Source organism: Micropterus dolomieu, linkage group LG06 (assembly GCF_021292245.1).
Source record: "Micropterus dolomieu isolate WLL.071019.BEF.003 ecotype Adirondacks linkage group LG06, ASM2129224v1, whole genome shotgun sequence".
Classification (NCBI taxonomy): domain Eukaryota; kingdom Metazoa; phylum Chordata; class Actinopteri; order Centrarchiformes; family Centrarchidae; genus Micropterus; species Micropterus dolomieu.
The window spans coordinates 27,097,487-27,119,579 of record NC_060155.1 but is presented as its reverse complement, the minus strand read 5'-3'; the positions used below and the strand labels follow the sequence as shown (position 1 = coordinate 27,119,579).

Below are 22,093 nucleotides of genomic sequence, written 5' to 3'. Positions count from 1 at the left end.
TAACTGACTTTGTATAAAATAGACAGATACAATGTTTAGAAATTTTTTTATTTTATGAAATATGGTAATAAAAGCAAAATAATGTGAAATTGATGGCAGATTGAAGCAAAATCCTCATTTTGGACTGTGGTGTCTTGTCTAAACACATCTGAGGAAAACAATTGGAAGGATTTTTTCAACAAATATGCATGAGTAAAATAAAGTAAAATCTTTTTTTAGTCCCTTTTCCTCAACAAAATGATTGAATATAAAAAGGAAGTGCAAATCATTCGTGATTCAAATGAATTAATTCAAACATTTATTGAACATTTGTTATGTTGTTATTGAGGGAAACTTATATCGCAAAAAATTATCATAATTGTTGCATGGAACAAAATTAGGAGTCAGTGGCATAAGGATAATAAAGGAAGACATTTATACCAGATTACCAGCAGAAAGTGGGGGAGGAAAAGTCAGGAGAGAACAGTGTCTGATTAGCAGAATTACACTGGGTCGCTCACTTTGTGTTGACAAGTGGGCTCAGATTAGGAGCATGATTTGACACTTTTGTCACGAGACCTGACGATGCTCAAAAACAAGATGAGAAGATTTTTAACACTCTTTTCTATAAATATGAAATGCTGAAACATATGAGTAGTGGGTCTGGGGGTCCTCCCCCAGAAGATTTTGAGCATTAAACACTTAATTTCCTGCATTCTGGAGACATTTTCTGCTCCAATTGACAGTGGAAATGCCTTCATTTATGAAAAAGAATTGAAGAATTCAGCTGGCAGGTGACAATGCATTATGTAAAAATATAAATCTAAAATGCAGTAATCAGCCGCTTGTTACTTCTTTGGACAATGAACATTTGTTTCTTACATTTTTTTTTAATTGCCATGCATGTATTCTTATTGTGCAAATTAACTTTTTCATTTTTTAGTTGACTTGTCTTGGTGCAAGATATTTTTCAATACACTTTTAACAAATGCTTTCACACAAATAAACACATCTTAACTTGTTTTTTTTTTTGTTTTTTTTAACAACAAGCCGGACTGAGCACAAGATTTTAAGGGGTATTTAACCGGGATGCAGTAGGTGGCGGTAACGCTCCGTCTGGCTGCGAGTTACAGAAGAAGAAGAAGATAACCCGGAAGAGAAGTGAGCATCCTGTGACCTCCGCGCTGGGCACGTAACACCAGGGAGGAGAAAAATGACTGAACAGAGATGTGATTGTTCCGTGTTGCCTTCGACACCAGTGAACTCTTCTTGGCTCGCTTCAGAGAGTTAACAGCGAGAATAAGGAGCGGGGCCGAGCTGTCCAGCCAGCGGAATGTCGTCACAAACAGAACCGACGGTCGGTTAACGTTAACGTTACCCGGTGAATTCCTGCGCACAGACGTCGGACGGTGCTCATCGGATGCCTAACCAGCCCTAGTGTGTCTGATCTTTTCGACGGCTACATGACAGTGTTTATCTATAAAAAGTGAACTCCAGGTGTGAAGCGGAAGGTTTCTGCGGCGCTGACAGCCACGTCAACTCACGTTATATATCTCTTTAGTGCGTTATAGTGTGCGCACGTGTGTTTTCAATATAAAACAACAACAACAACTTGTAGGGTATTTTTGCTCGACAATGGCTCCGATGGGGATCCGGCTGTCCCCGCTCGGTGTGGCGGTGTTCTGCCTTCTTGGACTGGGAGTCATCTACCACCTGTATGCAGGAGTCATCTCCACCCGCTTTGCTGCTTTCAGGTCAGACTCATTTCCACGCACGATGTAAGGTGACATTATCTCACTTAGGGCAGGGCGATATGGCCAAAAATGTCCCCGTGATAAACTTGCGTTGCGCCGTCAACACGCCGTGTAATGTGTTTCTCAAAACCAAGAATGCGCAACAGCCCCAGCACAGAGGCCGCGTGCAGAGCTCTAATATATATATATATAACAGCCAGGCTTTATCACCAAAAACTTAGAAGGGATTTTGTCAAGGTATATTGTTGCTTAAATAAGAATTATATAATATAAAAGCAAATAAAAAAATAAGTATTAAAGCGATGTATTAATTCTAATGGCAGTAAAAAAAAGTACCTTTTGTACTTTTTCTCCATGAGGTTGTACATTATATCAATTTAATTTCTAAATCCAACAACAAAAAGGCTGTGAAAACATATGGTCCTTTTAATATCTTTATGTAATATAGACTACACTGGCAAAGTTTGTGTCTTCTTATATATTTGTATACTGTTGAATACTTCTTAATGTCCCATGGACACTTTATTTTGTTGAGGAAAAGGGACTAAAATAGATTTTATCACATTTGTTTTGAATGTTCTACCTCAGATTTGTGAAGTGATCCACTGTTTGGCATCAAGTGTTTGTTCTGACAATAAAGAAACCACAATTAACCATCTGGTTTCTTCAACTTTCACTCAAAAATCTGTCTTTAAACTTAAAAGAAATAATGATTTGATGTTCGGTGTGAAGAAAGGTAAAGCCCCCCCGTCAGTGCTCATTTGAGACTAACAGATTCGTGTCCTGTCCCTTCGTCTCTGCAGACAGAGGGGGAAAGTGGATCTGCGGGACCTGCTGGCGGTCTCTGTGGAGGCCGCAGTGCTCGGTGGCAAAGAGGTAAAAGCGTTGTTTGTTTGTTGAGTAGGCTGTCATAATTCAGACATTTAACTAAAAACTATTAGAAAGTAATTCACTGTTTAAAAGCTTGTAATAGCTCGCTGAGTCAGTTGTTTGTTTGATCAGGGTTTTGAATTGGAGATAATAAATGATCTGACACAAAATCAGCCCTGGCACACATAACCAACACCATGCTGGTAATGACCAAATAAAGCTGTTCCATCTCATTTCAGTTCATACAGATTTCAAACTGTTTATTTTGACTATTGCATAAAGAGTTTAATGATTAATAGTTAATGTTCAGAGAGGAGCAGTAGACCTGCGTCTGGGCAATGAAATCAAGGGTGTGCTTGTTTGGTAGAGTGAAATGCTTCCTTCTATTTGTTTGGAGCATGTGGCCAGGAATTACACATTGTACCTCACACATTGTGCATCAGCACGTTGGATGTGATTTGTTTTTTTTTCCTTCCGCAGGTGAAGACGGTGCGTGATGAAAATGGCCTGAAGGAGAAGTCGAAGGGCAAGACCAGGGAGGGAGCCAACGAGCTTCTGACTATGGGCGACCTGCAGTCTCACAGGAAGATGTTTAACCTCATTAGCAACACCTTCCCCGAAATCAAGGTGAGTACGAACACTGTTTGCAGCATGAACTATCTCATTTATGACCATGTCCACTAATCTAAGTCAGAAAAAATCACAAACTAGTGTTACGACCCCCTGTTGGTCTAGGGGTGTTGGGGCCATAAACATATAGGCACAACTGGTAGATCTTAACAAGGTAACGTTTATTGGTAACAGAAGAGATGTAGACAGGTAACAAAAAAAACAAAAGGAGGGTGGACGAGGGTGCTGCGAAAATAACAAACCAAGTTAAAATAAAAATGGTCCTCAAAAGGAGGCCTGTACCTATGTATCGTTTTAAACAGGGTTGATTCTTACTACAAAAGAACACAAAGAGCACAGCACCCACTCCACCTGGTGAAAACTAACACAATAGTGAACAGAACAATAAGTGAACTTCTCCACTGCACCCAAATGTGGAGCTAACATACAAAGGTATGCAAATGTTTACCTAAACACAATGTACAGCTAATAGGCAAGGAAGGTGGATAGTTCCACTACACACAAAGTACAACAGACAGGCTATGCGGTCAATACCAGCGGCACAGAAGTCAACAGGCGGTGACAAGCTGCCTGGAGCAACAGGTGGACTCTCCTTATGAGCCGGAGGTAATTAACGTGGTGACGAGCCATTGGTTGAGTGGAAAACAGAGGGAACCAATGGGCGGTACAGATGTCAGCACCCCAGAAACCAGGAAGTAGGCGGGTCTTCATTCCCCAGGGACACAGCCTACTGGGTAGAGGTGAGACAGGGAAAAGGGGAAACACAAGGGTGACAGCGACAGCCGTGACACTAGAAACTATCTTGACCTAACAACAAAGCTAGAACCAAGGCTTTAATGTGATGTTAGAGGTGGACCTGCTGCGTTACCGGATTTCACTGTTAACCGCACTTTAAAGCGTCACAGTTAATTAATCGTAAAGCCTCCTCTACACCGAGTGTTTCTGTTGCACGAAACGAAACTGCTGCAACTTGCACAAAACGAAAACAAAGTTACACGAGCGTAAAGTGCCGTGATTATCAGAGACATGGAGGCTACTACTGCTCCCTGGCTAAACTAGGAAGAGGCTGGTCAGAGGGACCAGAGCCCGGCGAGCTCGCGCACACACCGCTGCCAAAGTAGTAGTTAAACTTTTGCGCTGAACCCAGCTTCCACGCACTGCAAATTGCTTCTTTTTTGAAATCAAGACCTTCCTAATCGTACCAACAAAATCTTTCAAAATCGTTGCATCCCTGCTCATATTTCCTGTACTTGCTTCACTTACATTTCAGTCAGACTGGAAAGACTGGAAAGCCTAGTCTTGAGATGCCTTCACATTGTCGGATTGATCTTAATTCAGGTCACAGGTGCAGTAAGGCTCATGTACAGGTCACATTCGGGGTCATTCTGACTTTCCAGCCATAGTTCTGTGCCTCAGCTGGCTGATTGGGAAACACGATAGTTCAGGCACCAGACTCGCAGATACCAGTGTACTTCGGGGATTCTCACAGAATAGATTGCATATACATTACAGTATTAGATTTCAAAGTGACGTAGGTAACGGATTTAGGCCAGGTAAAGATGATCTCGTAAAGAGAAACACATAGACGTTACAGGATAGCACAGGGATTAATGTAGTGGACCAGGACGTATCCAGCAGATTGGTTTTTGTGTCGCATTGTGTCTGTACTTTTATCATTCTCCCTGGCGGAGCTCAATAAACAATGTTGTTTGTCATCGAGAGTCTCCCGAGAGACACCTAGCTCACATTATTTTCATAACAAATACAGTGTAAAGCTTAGAATAAGTCAATGGCACAGGACTACACGTGATATTTCTGTCTGCTTTTTTGTTTTCAGGTGAACAGCGAGGAAAATGACAACGTGTTAGATAAGGCTGCGACGTGGAGCCGGCAGATTCCAGCTGACGTACTAGACAAGATAGAGGGGGGCAAGGACGTTCCCTCTGGGAGCATCACTGTGTGGATCGATCCTCTAGATGCGACACAGGAATATACAGGTGTGCACGTTACTGACGTTATATCATTCATTCATTTTCTTGTTCATTTTAGGAGACAGATTGGACAATAATAAGTCCACCTGTAGGGGAGGTACAGTATCTCACACAGGTGAGTACACCCCTCACATTTGTGTAAATGTTGGATTATATCTTTTCATGTGACAACGCTGAAGAAATTGCACTTTGCTGCAATGTAAAGTAGTGAGTGTGCAGCTTGTGTAACAGTGTAAATTTGCTGTCCCGTCAAAATAACACATCACACAGCCATTAATGTCTAAACCACTGGCAACAAAAGTGAGTATACCCCTAAGTGAAAATGTCCAAATTGCGCCCAAAGTGTCAATATTTTGTGTGGCCACCGTTATTTCCCAGCACTGCCTTAAGCCTCTTGGGCATGGAGTTCACCAGAGCTTCACAGGTTGCCATTGAAGTCCTCTTCCTGATTTGATATAATCAAATATTTACAACAATCTGTGGGGTGTACTCACTTTTGTTAGATACTGTACATCTTTTGCTGCTCCTCCTAAATGGCAAGCAGTTAAGTTAAAGTGAAAAATTGGGCTTTGATTTGCCCTCACAGGCCAAGATCCTTGGACTTGGAGTACATTGTAAAATGTCCAGTTTAAAATGAGCTTAAATAGATATGTAAGGTTTGGTAGCCAAACCTGTTTTAGGTATGTTTTTTTTTGTTGTTTTTTTTTTACTGTTGACAGATCATGCATTGTTCTTTGCAGCAACACCCTTGTAACATTCATCCTGTTTATCTCATACATCCGGGAGCTGCCCAGTAGAGCTGCTGTTTGCTCTGTGAGGAAGTACATGCACACTAAGCCAGTTTGTAAACTCATACGGTCGCTCAGTGTTTCAGTGTGTATGGAGTAAAGGGAGCTTTTGCAAAACAGCAACCTGAGCTATCTGCACATTTGGCTGACTAAAGTAACATAACTATAAATTTTAAATATGCTCCGCACCTTCCTTGGAATTCTCTTCTCCGCACACTCAGACACACAAAACACAGAACTCGTCTTTTTTTCCCCGTATTTTCTCCACAACCGAAACCAACATCTGCACTCTGTGTGGTCACTGCTGCTTTACGTGGTCCGTGCTTGTAAAATTTCCACTGCGACTTGTAACGTCATAGGCTACCAAGTTTTTAACCGAGTAAAGTCTGTGCGAGGTAACACATGCATATAAGACGACCGCTACCAACTAAAAATAAAGTATCAACAAAAATAAAGGTCAACCTGTTGTAGCTGCTGTACAAAAGAGATCTTGATCTCTGCTCGTGGTGGCCTGACTCCATACTGGAGTATCTACATACACGCTTTCTCACCCATCTGTACTGCTAGTTCAAAGATTTCAAACCCAGAGTTCAATTTCAATGTAATTACAGCACAAAAGGTTTATGTTGGCCTATAAAATTATGTCATTATTGTTATGCTTTTATGCATGTAATCTTCCTGTGGCCCAGTAGTAAATCTCCCTAACCCTTTCTCTCTCCACAGAGAATCTGGTGAAGTATGTGACTACAATGGTATGTGTGGCTGTAAATGGTAAACCAGTCATTGGGGTCATACACCAGCCGTTCACTGGGTTCACTGGTAAGTGTGTGTGTGCTTCCATAACTCCACATTTTGAACTTTACATGGTTAGATTTGGATTGTGGCTTAAAAAATATGCCTGTTTGAGAGAGAAAAATTATATTTATGTCACAAAAATGTTTGTTATTCAGTCAGTCCATGAGCCCTTTGTAGAAATGATCACATGTCCTTCCACATTGCCCTTTAGGGAAAGAAACTGTAAAATCAGCTTTCCTGAGCTTTAAAGGTTAAGATGTTGGTCTTCCTTTGTGTCTCTCTCTCTCTCTCTCTCTCTCTCGCTCCCCTGTCACCTCTCCTCCAGCTTGGGCATTTGTAGGTCAGGGGTCAAATATGCGTCCCCGGTCGTCCTACAGTGTCAGCCCTCCAAAGGTGATTGTATCACGTTCCCACTCTGGAAAAGTTCGAAGTTTTATCCAGGAGGCTTTTGGAAACAGCACAGAAATCATTCAAGCAGGTGGAGCGGGTGAGTGAAGAATGAAGTCTTAATACTATTACTCAGTAGTAACGATTCATTTCTTCTCTTTGTTTTTCTTTTTTAGTCCTAAAAGACAGTTTTAGAGATGGTAAAGTGTGAGATAAGACCTTTCAGAGCTAAATCGGTGGACTTGAGTCTGAGTTTGAAATGGGATTCTCCCACAACAGTAACATCTGCTTCACCCCTTTTTATTTTTACTTTCCCATTTTAGCCATTATCTATTATTTATTTATTCCAAATTTTCCTCCATTAGCTAAATGTTGCATTCAAATTAGATGCACTAGTTCCATGTCTTTGATATTGTGCATTCCTGATCACTGGTATACAACTAGATGGAACTAAGGTATAATTCAAGTTTACACACACACACACACACACACACACACACACACACACACACACACACACACACTGATGAACTCCTGTAAAGCTGATCTCCTCTTTAGTAGAAACAAAGCCAGCTGCAGCATTCTCAGACTAACCATTGACCGTGGTTTCCATCTCTCTCTATCAGGATATAAGGTCCTGTCGCTTTTGGAGATGCCTTCACTTCAAAGTGAAACGGGATCAATAGACCAGGCAGATGTTTACGTCCATGTCACCCGTATTAAGAAATGGGACATCTGCGCTGGTGCGGCAATACTGAATGCACTGGGTAATGTAACAACTAATATATTCCATTCTTTGGTTTTCTGTTTATTTATTTAACAAAACTCCCTTTTGGTAGGCACACTTTGTTTACTGGACTACATTTCAGTATGTTGAGCCCCTTCAAGGCCCCAGAATGTTTTTCTAAAACATTAGATATTCATGACTAAATAAACAGCAATCAAAGTTAGAACATTCTTAGGTATTGTTTATTAATAGTTAAACATTAACACTCTACTCCGCTTCATCGGGACCTTGTAGGTGTGGTTTGATTTAAATGTCAGTGGACTGGCAACATAAGCAAATAACCTCACAATAGAGGGTGACAGGGGATTGAATTTGCACTCCTATCCCATCCCACTCCCACAAAAATGCTCCTGTCCCAATCCCATGACCAGTGTTGGGCAAGTTACTCAGGAGTTGTAAACAGTTACTTTTTACTTATTACTCCTTTAAAAAAGTAATAATAGTACTTTATTTATTACAGTGTATTTTAAAGTAACTAGTTATGTTACTATATTACTTTCACAACCCTCGCTGCCCGCCCCATCCTAAAAAATGACAGAAAACCTGTTCAGCAGCTCATTTCAGAATTGAATAAGATAAGATATTACTTTATTAATCCACTTTACTGGAATAATAATTAAGCTTAGGAGTCAAAAATCAGCCAAATTGACTGGCAAGCATTGACTAGAATGGCCAGGATTAGCGCAGCCTGTATGTCAGTCTTAACCGTCATCAGATTGTGATTCAAATGTTCCACTGTACGTAACATGAGGTTTTACAGAAGAACACAAATACAGAAATATCGCATGGAATAACCAAAAGGGTTCAGACTTTGGCAGAAAATAGTGTGTTCATGTAGGAACCCATCTCTCATTGTCCTTTATGTATTCTGCTAAATGCATTGATGTTTCCTAGATACATAAGGTATCTTGCACTGCCCATAGAGAGAGATGCTAAAATACAGCAGGATGTGAATTATATTTCAAAAGAGATTAAACACTAAGCCGTATTTTATGCGTTTTAAAAGTTATCATCTCTGAAATGAATTTTTGATGGGTGCACTGTACCGATGATGTAATCACCATGATTGTAGGAGGCCACATGACAACCCTAAAGGGAGAGGACATCGACTACAGTGAAGAACCAGTCAACGCAGGAGGACTGGTGGCCAGTGTTGGTGTGGACCACAAGGCCTTACTAGAGAGACTACCAACCCTGGATCTTGAAAAGGTCTGAGAGGCACAAACACAGAGCCATTGGTAGTCTGGTCAGGTTGTGTGGGCAACATGTGACATCACCGTGGGACACCAAACATCTGCCAATCGGACGGATTGGAGTCACTGTCGCCGGCATGAGCAGGACTGTGGAACCAACATGGCTGCCACTGGAAAGCGCAGTGGCTGACACAATGGCTCTGAACACACACTACCGTACATGCATACACACTTGCAGCTAGGAGAATCGGTACATCATGCATATACATACAAACACATGCTCACAATGAACACCGGACACCTGCTGCCCTCACCCTTCACCGTCAGAGGACAACGGGACGACTCTAATGTGAAAATTTAAATCACTATCTTTGCTCACTATCTGTAATTATTCAAGGCTGGATAGAAACTCACCCTGAATGGAAACATTGAGCCTCAGCGACCTAAACATCCAGTGTAATATGGGGTTACTCGCCACTGAGTTGCATTTCATCAACAAACCCTGTGTTCACCAGCATCATTCTGTCACAACAATTCACTTCACACTGACTTAAAATGATCTACTTCTTCAAAGTTGTTATCTGACGTGGATTAGAGACGGAGCATTTCCACTTTGAATGGACAGTGAATACATGGCATGCCACTTTACATTTCCATTCGTTGGCCTTGCTCACACTGTAGATGCAGGTCTCTTAAACTCTTACTCCGGACCCGTGGTAAATTTTAAAGAGCCTGGGCCTTAATGTAGTTGCACAGATTTGATCTTTGCTTCAAGTTAAGAAAACCTCATTCAGATAAAAAAAAAAAAAGCATAAAAACCTTCCACCCTCGTACTTCCCCCACTTTTTCACCAGAGAGAAAATGCAAAATCTTTCATGTGACCTGCTAAGATTGTCTAAATTAGTCTGGACTTTTCATCAGTTAGACTTTCATCAAGTCGTTGCAAGGCCCAGAAAGGCATCAGACCTACTCAGATTTACTAAGTTACAAATATTGCAGAAAATAATGTTTCATCACCATTAAATCTAGATTAAATGCTCAAATGGAAAAATTGGGGGAAGATTGAAGGACAAGTTTCTCTGTTTTTCATTTTTTATTGTGTCTCTTTTGTGTGAGACAGATACACAAACATAGCACAATATGATAACAAGAAGAGAAGCAGCATAGTTGAAGAGATGCTGCACGGCTGGCAGTGAGTACTAGGATGGATGACGAACAAGTGTTTCATGAACCTGAGCAGAGGCCTAATCAATCAGAAGAACATAAAACGTGTGTGGGTGTACATTTGCTTGGAGTTGTCTCTTTTTTTCTTTTTTTTTTTTGTCTTTATCTTCAGCATCTTTCACAGTCTGATCCCCCCCACATATCATCATCGTCAACACCTCTCCGGTACAGACAGCGTTGGTCGGCTGTTGCATTTCTCAGCGAATTAAGAGCAGGTCCTGTGGAACCAGACTAAAGACTGGATTGCCGCGTGGTCTCACCTCTACTGAGAGCGAGGTACAAAAACAAGCCTGATCCAATATGTACAGTCTCAATCAATGACTTTAAAACTGACTACTCTGGGTTACAGAAGAAAGTCATTTGTGTTTCCTTAGTGTTCTGTCGCCAAGAATTAAATGGAAGTTTAAAAAAACTAGAACATGGGAAAATGTCATGTTGAAGACTGTGTCTAACATTGACGCTTAGCAGAGCTGGACTGGGACATTCTTTCCTCCTGGTTTCCAAATAATTCCTGGCTCTGTATAATGTACTGTGCACTATCCAGACCTGGAAAGTTCAGTGATGCAGAAGGACACCCTGGTACTAGTTTGAGACTGTGTTTACATACATATGTACTTGCATGGTTCTGTATTTTAATTAACTTTTGGTCCTCTTAACACTTTTCACCCTTCTGAAAATGTCGCTGGCTCAGTTGACCTCTGCCAGACTACTATAGATCCTTCTGTACCATCAGTCTGCCAGATGTGTATACAACTTGCTCTGCCACAGACTGCAGCTCATGAGGAGACATCAGTTAGAGGTTGGGCCTTCATGTGCTAAATTTCATTTTTATGGTTGGAGTGCCTTTTGATCTGCGCAGAACAACATTGTCCAAGGATGGCGTGTTTGCCACAGCGTTCAGGATGAGTTCTGTATATGTTGCTTTGGTAGCAATGGTTAATACGCAGGTATAATTCCACAAAAGCTAAATGGCTTTACAGTGACGTGGAAATTGCATGTGTACTAATACTGTAGGCTACATTCCCTTCTAATTGGATTGTGCTCCTTGTGTCCTGTGTGAAAGAAACAGTTAAGTGAGTTTGAGCAAGAGATGATTATTAAAGTGGGACTCCACCAATTTCACACATCAAATCATTTCCCAGTCTTGGGGAGGGCTACTGCATGTGTAGGGGGGAAAAACATGTAATAAAGTAAGTTTAATTAGTGTCTCCAGAGGGAGCTGTGTGAAGTCTGATTAATGTCCTCAAGTGATGTCATTTGAGTCATCAGTGGGTCTGAAGACTACACGCTTGACAAGGACTTAACTCTGGAGGTGTGAGCTCACCAATTTCACATGACATTAAAACCGCGCGGGAGCAAGCGCAGCTGCAGTCACTGAGTCCAGTGAAGGCAGTTTCTTTTCTCCGACTGCACAAAGTTGGAACCACCTTTTGTCGTTCTAAGCTCACAGTAAGCTCGCGCAGGTACATTGTGTCTGATTTGACTGCAAGTTTTTTTAAGCCTCCCTGCAGCTGATGCTTGACTATCAAGCGCAGTCATCTCAAACACACCTGATATCTCTGGTTCTCCTGCATCAATTTATATCATTTTCCTTTTGTTTGCTGAGATCCTTTTTAAATCGGTGGAGTACTCCTAATATATAAACCACAGACTAAGGTCAGATTGTATAAGGGGGGCACCGTGTGTTCTGCCTGTTGTTTTAAAAGTGTAATATGTTCATTAGGCCTCAAGCCTTCAGCAGCACAGTGGACCCAGCATGGCTGCCACTGAAATTTACCTGATCCTGTCAGCTGCTGTATCTACAGAGGCTTGTGTTCTTGGTAAGTGGTGATACAGTAACCAGTCACCTACAGCAAAAGCAAAAAAATAGCTTTTTATCATCACAAAGTGTGAAGTGTTCTGTGACTTTACAGGATCTTCCCAAATCCAGTTCTAGCAGCTGTCAAGTTAAGATATGACTTGGTCCAGGACTCGTGTTAACTAAACTGACATGTTGTTGGAATTTGAAAAACCTAAAAGTTGTATTGTCCAATTTCTTCCCATCTTAAGTTTATGCTGCATGGTAATTTAAAAAAAAAAACCTCATTACATCCCTGACCTTGTGAGTAGGCTTCACTCATTTTCAGTTCAGCCTGGGGATTCTCATTTATTTCATATATTGCAAAACATAACAGGAAATGAATTGCAGTAATTTGAGGTGGAAGTTAAGCAAACACTTAAGTATACTTTTAAAGTTTTTGATCCTGCGTCAGCTGTGTCTTCTCTTGCTCTCTCTGTATGTGTGGGGAGTTAATGAAACTGTAATGGCTCAAATTACATAGAGATAAAAACCAGTTGGTGGTTCAACTGACCGTGCTATCTGCCTCTAACCACTGATACATGGCAGCAAGGACAGGCAATATTCCCTTCACTTTGCAAGTGAAATTGCAGCAGGCAGTAAATACAAACCTAAACCTGAATATTTTCATTTGGCCAAATTGAGAGGCTGTAGATAATGATGCGAGAGTGAACGTTATGCTATAGGTTATCGTGCCATGTACCACACTGTTATATGTTTTGCTGACCGTGTCTGTCAGTTGATCTAATAACCAGGTTGTTGTGCAGCTCCTCTGAGTCTCTTTCATCCTCCTTTGAATTTCTATGTGCATGATGGGATGGGCAACGTCTCATTTGGTTGTAGCAGGCAGTTAAGGTGACTTTGCAGGGTACATTTTAAAAGCAACCCCAACCCAAGTGTTTCCAAATTCAGGATGCACAACAACAACACATGACAGAAACAGTAGAAAATGTCTTCAAACTTCACTCTGTTTAAAGACCATTGAAAAGAGGTGTCTTTAACAAGGACTTGAAAGTGTCAGCAGTCCGAGCAGTTCTTATAAGAACAGGTAACCTATTCCAAAGATGAGGAGCAGCCACTGAAAAGGCTTGGTCACCTTTTATATTTTTTTAACCTGGATCTGGTGACATCAAGGAGCATCTGATTGGATGACCTCAGTGCTTTGACAGGAGTGTGAACATGTAAAAGTTCTGAGAAATAAGAAGGCGCCAACTCATTTAAAATCTTAAAAACGAGTAATAAAATCTTAAAATCTATCCTAAAGTGCACAGGAAGCCAGTGAACAAAGCTAAAACTGGAGTTAGGTACTCAGGCTTTTTAGTTCCAGTTAGAAGTCGAGCCGCTGCACTCTGGACTAACTATAATTAGTCCATAGTGCATATAGTAGTCATCTCTTCATTGCTTATATTTAAGCAATGAAGAGATGACTACATTTTTGTTTAATTTTAGTTATTCAGATCCAAACATGGACTTATTGTATAACAGTTTTACATATTAGCAGATAATTATACACAGAAAATCCTTTTATGTTTTTCAGACATTTATTGGAAAGCTGACATTGCACAGATTTGCTTCTGCTTTAGACCTTTCCTGCTGGCTTAACAGGCCCTTCAGCTGCTGCAAACAGAAATAAGACATTCGTAACAAAACATGATCATCAAAACATGCAATTATGCACTTAATAATAAACCATACTGGAAGAAGGAATAAAGGATCTGTAATATGTTTGTGAATGCCCATTGACAGTTTGCTGCAGTAGTAAACATTCACAGCTGTCTCCTTTCAGCAGAAACTACAGCTTCTGTTGCAAATAAATACAAAATAAACACATTCTGGTTGAGAAGTAACACGTTTGGAAAGCACAAAATCAGTCCACAGTAGATTTGTTTGTGTTCCCATTCCTGTAATCCCACTGCTGCACAATAATATGAATACTTACACTGAGCTGACAGCTTGTTGAGAATAGGCTGAAGAGTGTCCTCTATGTCTTTCTTTTGGGCTACGAAATCTGAGACTGATGAGTTTTTGACACTCTGAATCCAGTCTGACTTGGCGGAGCAGGCGCGCGTACAGATGTTCTGTGCAGAAATGTACAGAAGAAACGGGAGAGACGCACTTGAAGCATGTAGTGAAGCTGGATTATATTCTTTGCAGATGCTATCGTAGCGTGACTGAGAAAACTTACCTTTTCCTCCTTTGAGAGTTTCCTCTCTGGGTCAGAGATGAGGTCTTTAGCAAAGGCGACGTATGATATCAAGTCCTGTTTAGCGTCTGCTCAGAGATGAACACACATACAGGTTGATGAACAGTGATACATCAGAGGTTAACGAAGACAACGCCACACCATCAGCTACACACACCTGCCAGGACGAGACAGTCAGCACAGTCTGTCTTAGAGTACCTCTTTGCCAGGTCTACAGGCCTCTCCCCTCTGAAGGTCTTGGCCTGTATATCAGCTCCCAATTCAAGCAGAGTCCTCACTGTCTCCAGGTGGCCCCAACAAGCAGCAAGGTGCAGCGAGGAATACCCTGGGAACAAAGAGTAAACTAAGGTCATTTGGATTTATTAGTCTACTAGTAGATAGATAATAGTGTCCGCTTTCACACTTAATTTCTTCAAGGTTTTGTAATTATTTAGTATTTAGTGAATTCCAGCCAGTGGAAGTATTAAGATTAAGAACACCACACTGTAAAAAGAATCTGTAACAAGAATTAAAAATGTTACTTAAGTAAATGTATGTAAATATAAGCAGGAAAATGTATTTCAAGTATCAAAAGGAAAAGTACTCAATGCAGATAAAAGGTTACCCATGACTGCTATATTAGATTATTATTCCTCGTGCATCTATGTAAAAGCAGGACTTTTCTGCTGTAGTTGTGGAGGTGGAGCTCATCTTGAATTTTTTTGTATTAGACTGCAATTACTAATTTTTTTCATTATGAATTCATCTGCTGATTATTTTCTCCACAAATTGATTGATTGTTTGTATAATGAGAATGTGAGAAATTCCCTCACAATTAAGAATTAACCCAGAGTGATGCCTTCATAATGCTTTGTTAACTCCCACAAACAATCCAAACCTCAACATTATTAACATACATTCAAATTATTAAAAGGAAAACCAGCAAATCTTCACATGTGTGAAGCTGGAACCATTAAATGTTTTTACATTTAAAATAAAATAAATGAATAATAAAAAAGGATCAAAATAGTTGGCAATTAATTTTCTGTCAACCCAATAATCGTATTAGCTGTAGGCTACTTGTATAAAATAGTTAAAAGGTAGTTTAATTTATAACAAAAAATCTTCTTTTATAAACTCTCTTCATATGTTTTTGTGTGTAAAAAGTTTAATTTGTAAAGTAATTAGATAAATAGTGAAGGTAAAAGTACAATATTTCCCTGTGGATGTGGTGGAGTAGAAGTAATAATAATAATAATGATAATAATAATAATCTTTATTTGTAGAGCACTTTTCAAAAACAAGTTGCAAGTGCTTTAACAAGTGTAAAGACAATAATACAAAAACAATACAAGATAAAAGCATGAAAACATTGAAAAGACTAAAATACAGATAAATATAAAGTAGAAAGTGGCATGAAAAAAAAAATACAGGTAAGTTACTGTGGACTGTAGGCTAACTAACAAATTTGAGGTTGTTAGTTAGCCTACAGTCCACCACTTATTCCAACATATATTTAGGCTGCTGTACGCCATTTCTTTCCCTTTATTTCCCCACTTTTAACTTAATTATGCTCCTCAAAACATTTGGTTCATGTAAGCCTACCCACTTGCTCAACAAACCAGTGTGCTGTACTCACCCCTGACAGTCTGCTCGTCCACGCGGGCTCCGTGTGCGACCAGTTCTCGTACCACGTCGCTCCTCCCCAACATGCAGGCGGTCAACATGGCGTTCCTCCCGACCTCGTCCCTAATGCCGAACAAATCATCTCCCTGCGAGTCCTCCGTGTCACCGTCGCGTTTAAAATGCTCCCGAATGGTTTCCAAGTCCCCAGACACCACACATGTAAAGATTTCTTTCTGTACCGAAGTCATTTTTCGTTGTTGCACGCACTCCTTCCAGCGCAGACAGGTGTGTACTGTTTCCATGGTTACAACGTCACCTGCTGAGCCGGTGTTGTGCCGAGTTCTGCCTGTCTGCCTGAGAATTGCATGCACCTCGCGAGTGATAAAGCAAATCTCGGCAGGCTGCAAAATGTGTTCTGCAGGATTATGCATCCACCTCTTTAGGTCCTTTTCAGACACTTTGCTGTGCTCATTGATCAAACGCGGTTATCCCCACATATATTTACTGAATCTCAAGGAATGGTACTTCTTCTAAGTTTATTAAAATATTAAAGACTCTAAACGTTCATAAAATATATACTTCGAATCATTTATCACCATTGATGAATCCCACAAAGAATGGTATGGCGTTTAAAAGCAGTATTTGGAGGTGCATGCAATTCAGGTGACCCGGAAGGAAGAGTAAACATTTTTAAATAAAAGCCAAGCTTGTAGAACGGTCAGACCTGTAACATTATGCAGCACTAACGTTATACCAGGGTGACGTTAGATAAATAAATAAATCAATAAACATGGACCGAGAGAAATGCGTTAGCAACAGTAGGATTACATGCACTATAATATTGTGCAGTTATTCATGAAAACAGCAAGAGTCACGTTTTTTGAGCGCATTGTTTGGTGCAGTACAGTTGGTAGGCTAATATAGGTTAACCTAAGAAATTATTGTGCGTGCAGAGTTGTTACTGTCAGCACTATATTTTTAATATTAAAGTCATATAGTCATAATGAACAAAGCTGTTCCCCCTTTCTACCAGCAGGTGGCAGTATTTCAATGAAGGCCTGTACTGTGTCTTTATTAAACGTTTTGAATCCAGATTACTGATATACATGGATTTATTGTTGGTCATTTCATTTGTTTTTGTGATATTTATTTTTTATTTGCAGCTTAGTTATCATCTTCATCATTCACCTTCAGCCCAGAGTTAAACCTGCATGCCCTTCTGTTCTAACCTGGTTAACACTGCTGTCAGCTTCTCAGCAGCTCTGACAACAAACTCACACTAGAAATGTCCTAATGTAGGCCATCTGGACAAAAGAAGGATTTACCAGTGCGCTATGTACTGTGTGAATCTTTCTTTTCCATACACATTCCAGTGTGTATAACATATAACACTCCCATTGTGTCATGCAAGTGAAGAGAATCCATACAAGTCTTTCCATACAACATTTATTCAACATATATTGCACATACATGCTTTCAAAGGCAACATTATAACAACATTTACAGTAGGTTTTAGTCTTCACTCACCCACTATGCTTGTAAATCATTTAAGGGCATATGGGAGTGAAAGAGTTGACATCATCCTTACCCACTAAAAAAGTGCCACAATTACAAGGCGTGGTTACCATAAATCATGATGTAAATATCTGAAAGTGACCCTGCACAGACTCACATCCTCCAAGTATTGGTGAAAATCTGTGAGGTGTTTAGATGAGTACCAGGGAGACAAACTAAATGACTCAACTTCGCTTTTATTTTACTATATATAGGTACGAACAGAGTAAGCTCTGCCTTTCCTTTTTTACTCAATGGTCACCAGGTTTCACATATAAGTAGGCCTAATAATAATAGTATAACTAATTTGGAGGCTGCATGAACAGGCTGCATTAAAAATATTTAATCTTACTTAATCTGAGTAACATAATACTTTATATTTCACTGACAAATTAAATGTCTCAAAATTGCAAAAATAGAAAAGTATACAACTCCACAGATTTGTTTAGGAAAAGTTTTGTTTTGACCTTTTTATATACAGTCTATGGTTTTGACACAGAAGAGACAGCAGTAGATTGTTGAAGTTGAGAGATTTAAACAGTTATAGTGCCATAGAAAGAGGAGCTGGAAGGCAGGTGAAGTTCTGCAAATCCTTCAAACTCAGTGATTAGCTTCCTCAGGTAGCAGTGCAGCCTTCTCTTTGATATAAACACAAGTCAAAAGGTCAGAAACTTGCTGCCTGTTGGCGTCACAGAAGGTGGTAGAGTGACCTGTGCTGGTTGAGCTCCCACATAGCAAGAAGGCCTATAAATATGTTACGAAACTAAAATATGAATGAAATAATAGAAACTTAAATAAATAGGCTAACTGCTGTCCTAAGCTACATATAACATTAGTTAACTTGTCTTAATCTGAAGTTACAGGTCACAAATGGCCTGGCTGTTAGGGAGCACTAATTTGGCAGAGTTATTATTATATTAGTTTTTATTTTTATTTCAGTTAACTAAAGTGTTTTTTTTTCACACCCAGTGTTAGTTTAGTTTTACTAAAAAAAAGTTATTTTAGTTTTATTAAAAACGTCATTTTATTTTGCTTGCTAATCACACAGTAGATGGGCTACTTTTATTTTGAAGGTTTTATAATAGATCAGACCACGTGGCTTCCGTTTATGATCTATAACGAAAAACGAATTGACTGAAGTTCACAGACCCTCTTTATTATTTATTCAAAAACGAATAACGATAAAATGAACCGTAAAAAAACCGGAAAATTCGTTTTTTGATTCTGACACCAAAAACGGTTATTTGGGTTTTCGTTTTGAAACAAAAAACAGATAAAAGGTATTTTAGTTTTTGAATTACAAACGAATTACGGATTATCCACAGATACCCGGACCGTACGTGGACCCGGTCGCCACGCAGGTCAGGGGTATTTTATATAGTCACGGTCAGCAAAAATGAGTTTTCTGATGCGACTTTGTAGTTTGGTCGTCAGTGCGTTATGTTTGCCCCTTCATCTGATGGAAGCGGTAGGCCTGTATCAAATATACAAACGTTTCTTACCATTTTGTGTATACCGCACTTCTGTAATGTACAACAAAAAAATGCACGACAGGAAAAAGGAGCTGTTTCGCAGCCTCACGGAGTTCAACAAGCCTGGCAGCGGGCGGCTGACAATTTTGGAGATTGGCTGCGGCACCGGCACAAATTTTCAGTTTTATCCGCCTGGCAGCAAGGTGATCTGCACTGACCCGAACCCCCACTTTCAGAAATATCTGAAGAAGAGCATGGGCGAGAATGACCACCTCACGTATGACAGATTTGTGGGGGCGTCGGGGGAGGACATGGGGTCAGTGCCGGACGAGTCGGTAGACGCTGTTGTCTGCACCCTGGTGCTCTGCTCTGTCAACAACATACCGCAAACTCTGCGAGAGGCCCACCGCATACTCAGACCAGTAAGTCATCTGTGGCTCCCGAAAAACCATTGGGTCAAAATAGGTATATTCCCAGTAGGCTGCAGCCATAGCCTGTATTTGATTAAGGCTCTACTGTTCAAATAATTGCTGCGCTGCGGTTCAACTTCTGGATTAATGATCCACCAGTGGAAACAATTCCCTAAACAAACAACAAGCAAATAAGTGTGTTTTTTTGGTATTGGGTGATATATTTCATTTTGTATGTTTTTATGTGGGCGATAGAATTTACTGAGATAATGAAATAAAATTGAAAATGCTAAATAAACCTTGTGTGCTTGTGTAGGCTAGAGAGGCGTCTGCTGTGTAGTACACATGTTGATGTAAAACATGCAAAGCAGAGAAATGATCTCCCGCAGATGCACCACCCAAAGTACTAATTATTTCATCTTTAGGTTGTTGCCACTGGATTCCTCATTGACTTTTTTTAATAATCATTCACTGCTGCTACCTTTGTCCTGAGATGATGCCAGTGTGTTTTCATAATTCATTTTGATGTGCCAATCAGTATTCTCAGACTTTCACTCCATAATATCAACTTGCATCTGATATTCAACTTGCACGTTTTTGTACGTGACAGTTTCTACCAGTAGACCTCAAAGTAGGCCACACACAACAAGTAGGCTATGGGAACCCCTTTCTGCAAGAGATGTAAATAAACAACATGTATTATTATTGTATGGATACATTTATTTCCATTTGCATACTATGTTATGCTGCTACACATAACCAATCTTTGCTTTGCAGGGAGGAGCCTTCTTCTTCATCGAGCATGTTATGGCTGACCCCTCCACCTGGGCCTACTTCTTCCAGCATGTTCTCCAGCCTGCGTGGTACTACTTGGGCGATGGGTGCATGCTCACCCGGGAAACGTGGAAGCATCTGGAGGCGGCTGGATTCTCTGAACTCAAACTGAGACATGTTGAAGCGCCGCTCATCTTCTTGATCAAACCACACATCATAGGTTACGCTGTGAAATGAAATTCTGTATGGTTAGCTTCATAGCAGCGAGCTTGCCTCATGACTATAGGGTGTGAATATGCCAAGTACTAAATGCCTGTCCTCTCCCATGTGACATGATCAATCACCAGTGACTTTGATACTAATTTTATTTTTGTATCGAAAACTAATCCTAATTTTGAATTTTTCACTTAAGTAAAAAAATAAATAAAAAAAATCTCCAAGTAGCTTGTTGATACATCAATCAATATAATGCTACCATAGGAAATTTCAGTGTTTATCTGCTTGGTACTTTTGGATTTTTTGGGTACCTTTTATGCCATGATAGTTGTGTCACAAAGTACTTATTTTTGCTGTGATTAAGCTGATTGTGTTTGTGATTAAAGAGTTAATCCTGTTGCACGGTTTGTTTGTTTATTTTCCTATTGAGATGACTGAGTTGTTCTGACTTGTGTTTATATGTGTCTGTGCAGGGTTTGAGGACTGATGATAGTAGCAACGCTGGTCCCAGTCACCTACCATCATTCAAATAAGTGCTGGACTGTCAGGACAAAGCAGAACACCACTCCTTCCTCCAGCACAGTAAAAGAGCCCTGTTGTCACTTTCGGAGATTTACAGATTTTAGATTTATTTATGATTTATGGTAACAACGCCTTGTAATTGTGGCTCTGCTTTTGTGCATAAGGATGATGTCAACTTATGTCTTTTTATACACATTTATATCATATACAGTAGGCTATAGTATGAACAACAGTACAGTGAAGCAGGGCTCTGCAGTGCAACTCTTTCACTCCCATATGCCCTTAAATGATTTACAAGCATAGTGGGTGAGTGAAGACTAAAACCTACTGTAAATGTTGTTATAATGTTAATGTTATATTATACTAATAGGCATTTATACTAGTTCCTCCTCCAGGTTGTGGTAGAGCCTTTGCAGTGGACAGATGTAGATTTGTAGAGGGCCACCAGGATGCCCTGACACCGCACACTGGTGCGCTGCCACCTAAACGCAAGTCCCACACATAAAACACCACACAATAAGGCTAAGTTGAAGGCACACCACCTGTAACAGAGTCTCATAAAAAGAATCCACATTTAATACCAGGACACAAAAATCAGCAGTTGATCAGGCAGGCAAAACAGCAGTGGCTATAACCCTCAACTAATGCAGTAAATCATCCACCCAGGTCTGACTCCACCTCATTCAAAGACCTGACTTTTAAGGCAACTCAGAGTATCAACCTCTAGCAAAGCAGGCCATGCAGTCTACAGGGTCTTGGCGACAGGTGGCTTAAAAGGCCTGTAATAAAAACAATTTAAAAAGTGTTCACAAAAGCTAAAACAGTTATGCATCAGCCTTTAGGCATACCTTCCTAACTTGCTCCCTAGCCACACTGCAACACAATGCATAAAGAAAGATCCTGAGTGCTCCCTGAATATCAACTCTTCCTAAAGAGGCACTTGTCTCCAGTTGTGTGCCCGCTAATGGAAAGGCAGAGGGTGGAGCTTCCAATGCACAAAATAAGAATACAAAATGAGACTTTTAAATGCTTTAGAAGCAGTTCTTTTCTTTTAAAGTTGAAAGCCTCATGTAATAGGTTACATGTGAGATGTTGTCTGTAA

At 40.2% G+C, this 22,093-nt stretch overlaps 3 protein-coding genes across 3 annotated transcripts; 2 read left to right on the top strand and 1 right to left on the bottom strand.

Moving 5' to 3' along the window:
* Window positions 1-1,109: 1,109 nt before the first annotated feature.
* Window positions 1,110-11,515, top strand: bpnt2 (3'(2'), 5'-bisphosphate nucleotidase 2). The gene is made up of 8 exons (XM_046052494.1): window positions 1,110-1,733; window positions 2,537-2,609; window positions 3,084-3,230; window positions 5,071-5,230; window positions 6,736-6,831; window positions 7,133-7,294; window positions 7,821-7,961; window positions 9,054-11,515. Exons 1-8 carry the CDS (start codon window positions 1,615-1,617, stop codon window positions 9,194-9,196), a joined length of 1,041 nt encoding a protein of 346 aa, XP_045908450.1. The 5' UTR covers window positions 1,110-1,614; the 3' UTR covers window positions 9,197-11,515.
* A 2,247-nt stretch (window positions 11,516-13,762) lies between these two features.
* On the bottom strand, window positions 13,763-16,335 carry ankrd45 (ankyrin repeat domain 45). The gene is made up of 5 exons (XM_046052397.1): window positions 16,057-16,335; window positions 14,596-14,763; window positions 14,421-14,506; window positions 14,175-14,313; window positions 13,763-13,852 (listed from the first exon to the last, which is right to left on the bottom strand). Exons 1-5 carry the CDS (start codon window positions 16,289-16,291, stop codon window positions 13,815-13,817), a joined length of 666 nt encoding a protein of 221 aa, XP_045908353.1. The 5' UTR covers window positions 16,292-16,335; the 3' UTR covers window positions 13,763-13,814.
* Window positions 16,336-18,917: 2,582 nt separating this feature from the next.
* Window positions 18,918-20,866, top strand: LOC123972770 (methyltransferase-like protein 7A). The gene is made up of 2 exons (XM_046052424.1): window positions 18,918-19,491; window positions 20,257-20,866. The coding sequence occupies exons 1-2, from the start codon at window positions 18,994-18,996 to the stop codon at window positions 20,488-20,490; spliced, it is 732 nt and encodes a 243-aa protein (XP_045908380.1). The 5' UTR covers window positions 18,918-18,993; the 3' UTR covers window positions 20,491-20,866.
* Window positions 20,867-22,093: the final 1,227 nt, after the last annotated feature.

Excerpts from the sequence above, each read along its gene's own strand:
- bpnt2 (XM_046052494.1), top strand. The coding sequence starts at position 1,615 with ATGGCTCCGATGGGGATCCGGCTGTCCCCGCTCGGTGTGGCGGTGTTC. Across the intron at positions 3,231-5,070 it reads ACACCTTCCCCGAAATCAAG|GTGAACAGCGAGGAAAATGA; the intron begins GTGAGTACGAAC and ends TTTTGTTTTCAG. Across the intron at positions 6,832-7,132 it reads GCCGTTCACTGGGTTCACTG|CTTGGGCATTTGTAGGTCAG; the intron begins GTAAGTGTGTGT and ends CCTCTCCTCCAG.
- ankrd45 (XM_046052397.1), bottom strand. The coding sequence starts at position 16,291 with ATGACTTCGGTACAGAAAGAAATCTTTACATGTGTGGTGTCTGGGGAC. Across the intron at positions 14,764-16,056 it reads GGACGAGCAGACTGTCAGGG|GGTATTCCTCGCTGCACCTT; the intron begins GTGAGTACAGCA and ends CTTTGTTCCCAG. Across the intron at positions 14,507-14,595 it reads TGACTGTCTCGTCCTGGCAG|ACGCTAAACAGGACTTGATA; the intron begins GTGTGTGTAGCT and ends ATCTCTGAGCAG.
- LOC123972770 (XM_046052424.1), top strand. The coding sequence starts at position 18,994 with ATGAGTTTTCTGATGCGACTTTGTAGTTTGGTCGTCAGTGCGTTATGT. Across the intron at positions 19,492-20,256 it reads CCCACCGCATACTCAGACCA|GGAGGAGCCTTCTTCTTCAT; the intron begins GTAAGTCATCTG and ends TTTGCTTTGCAG.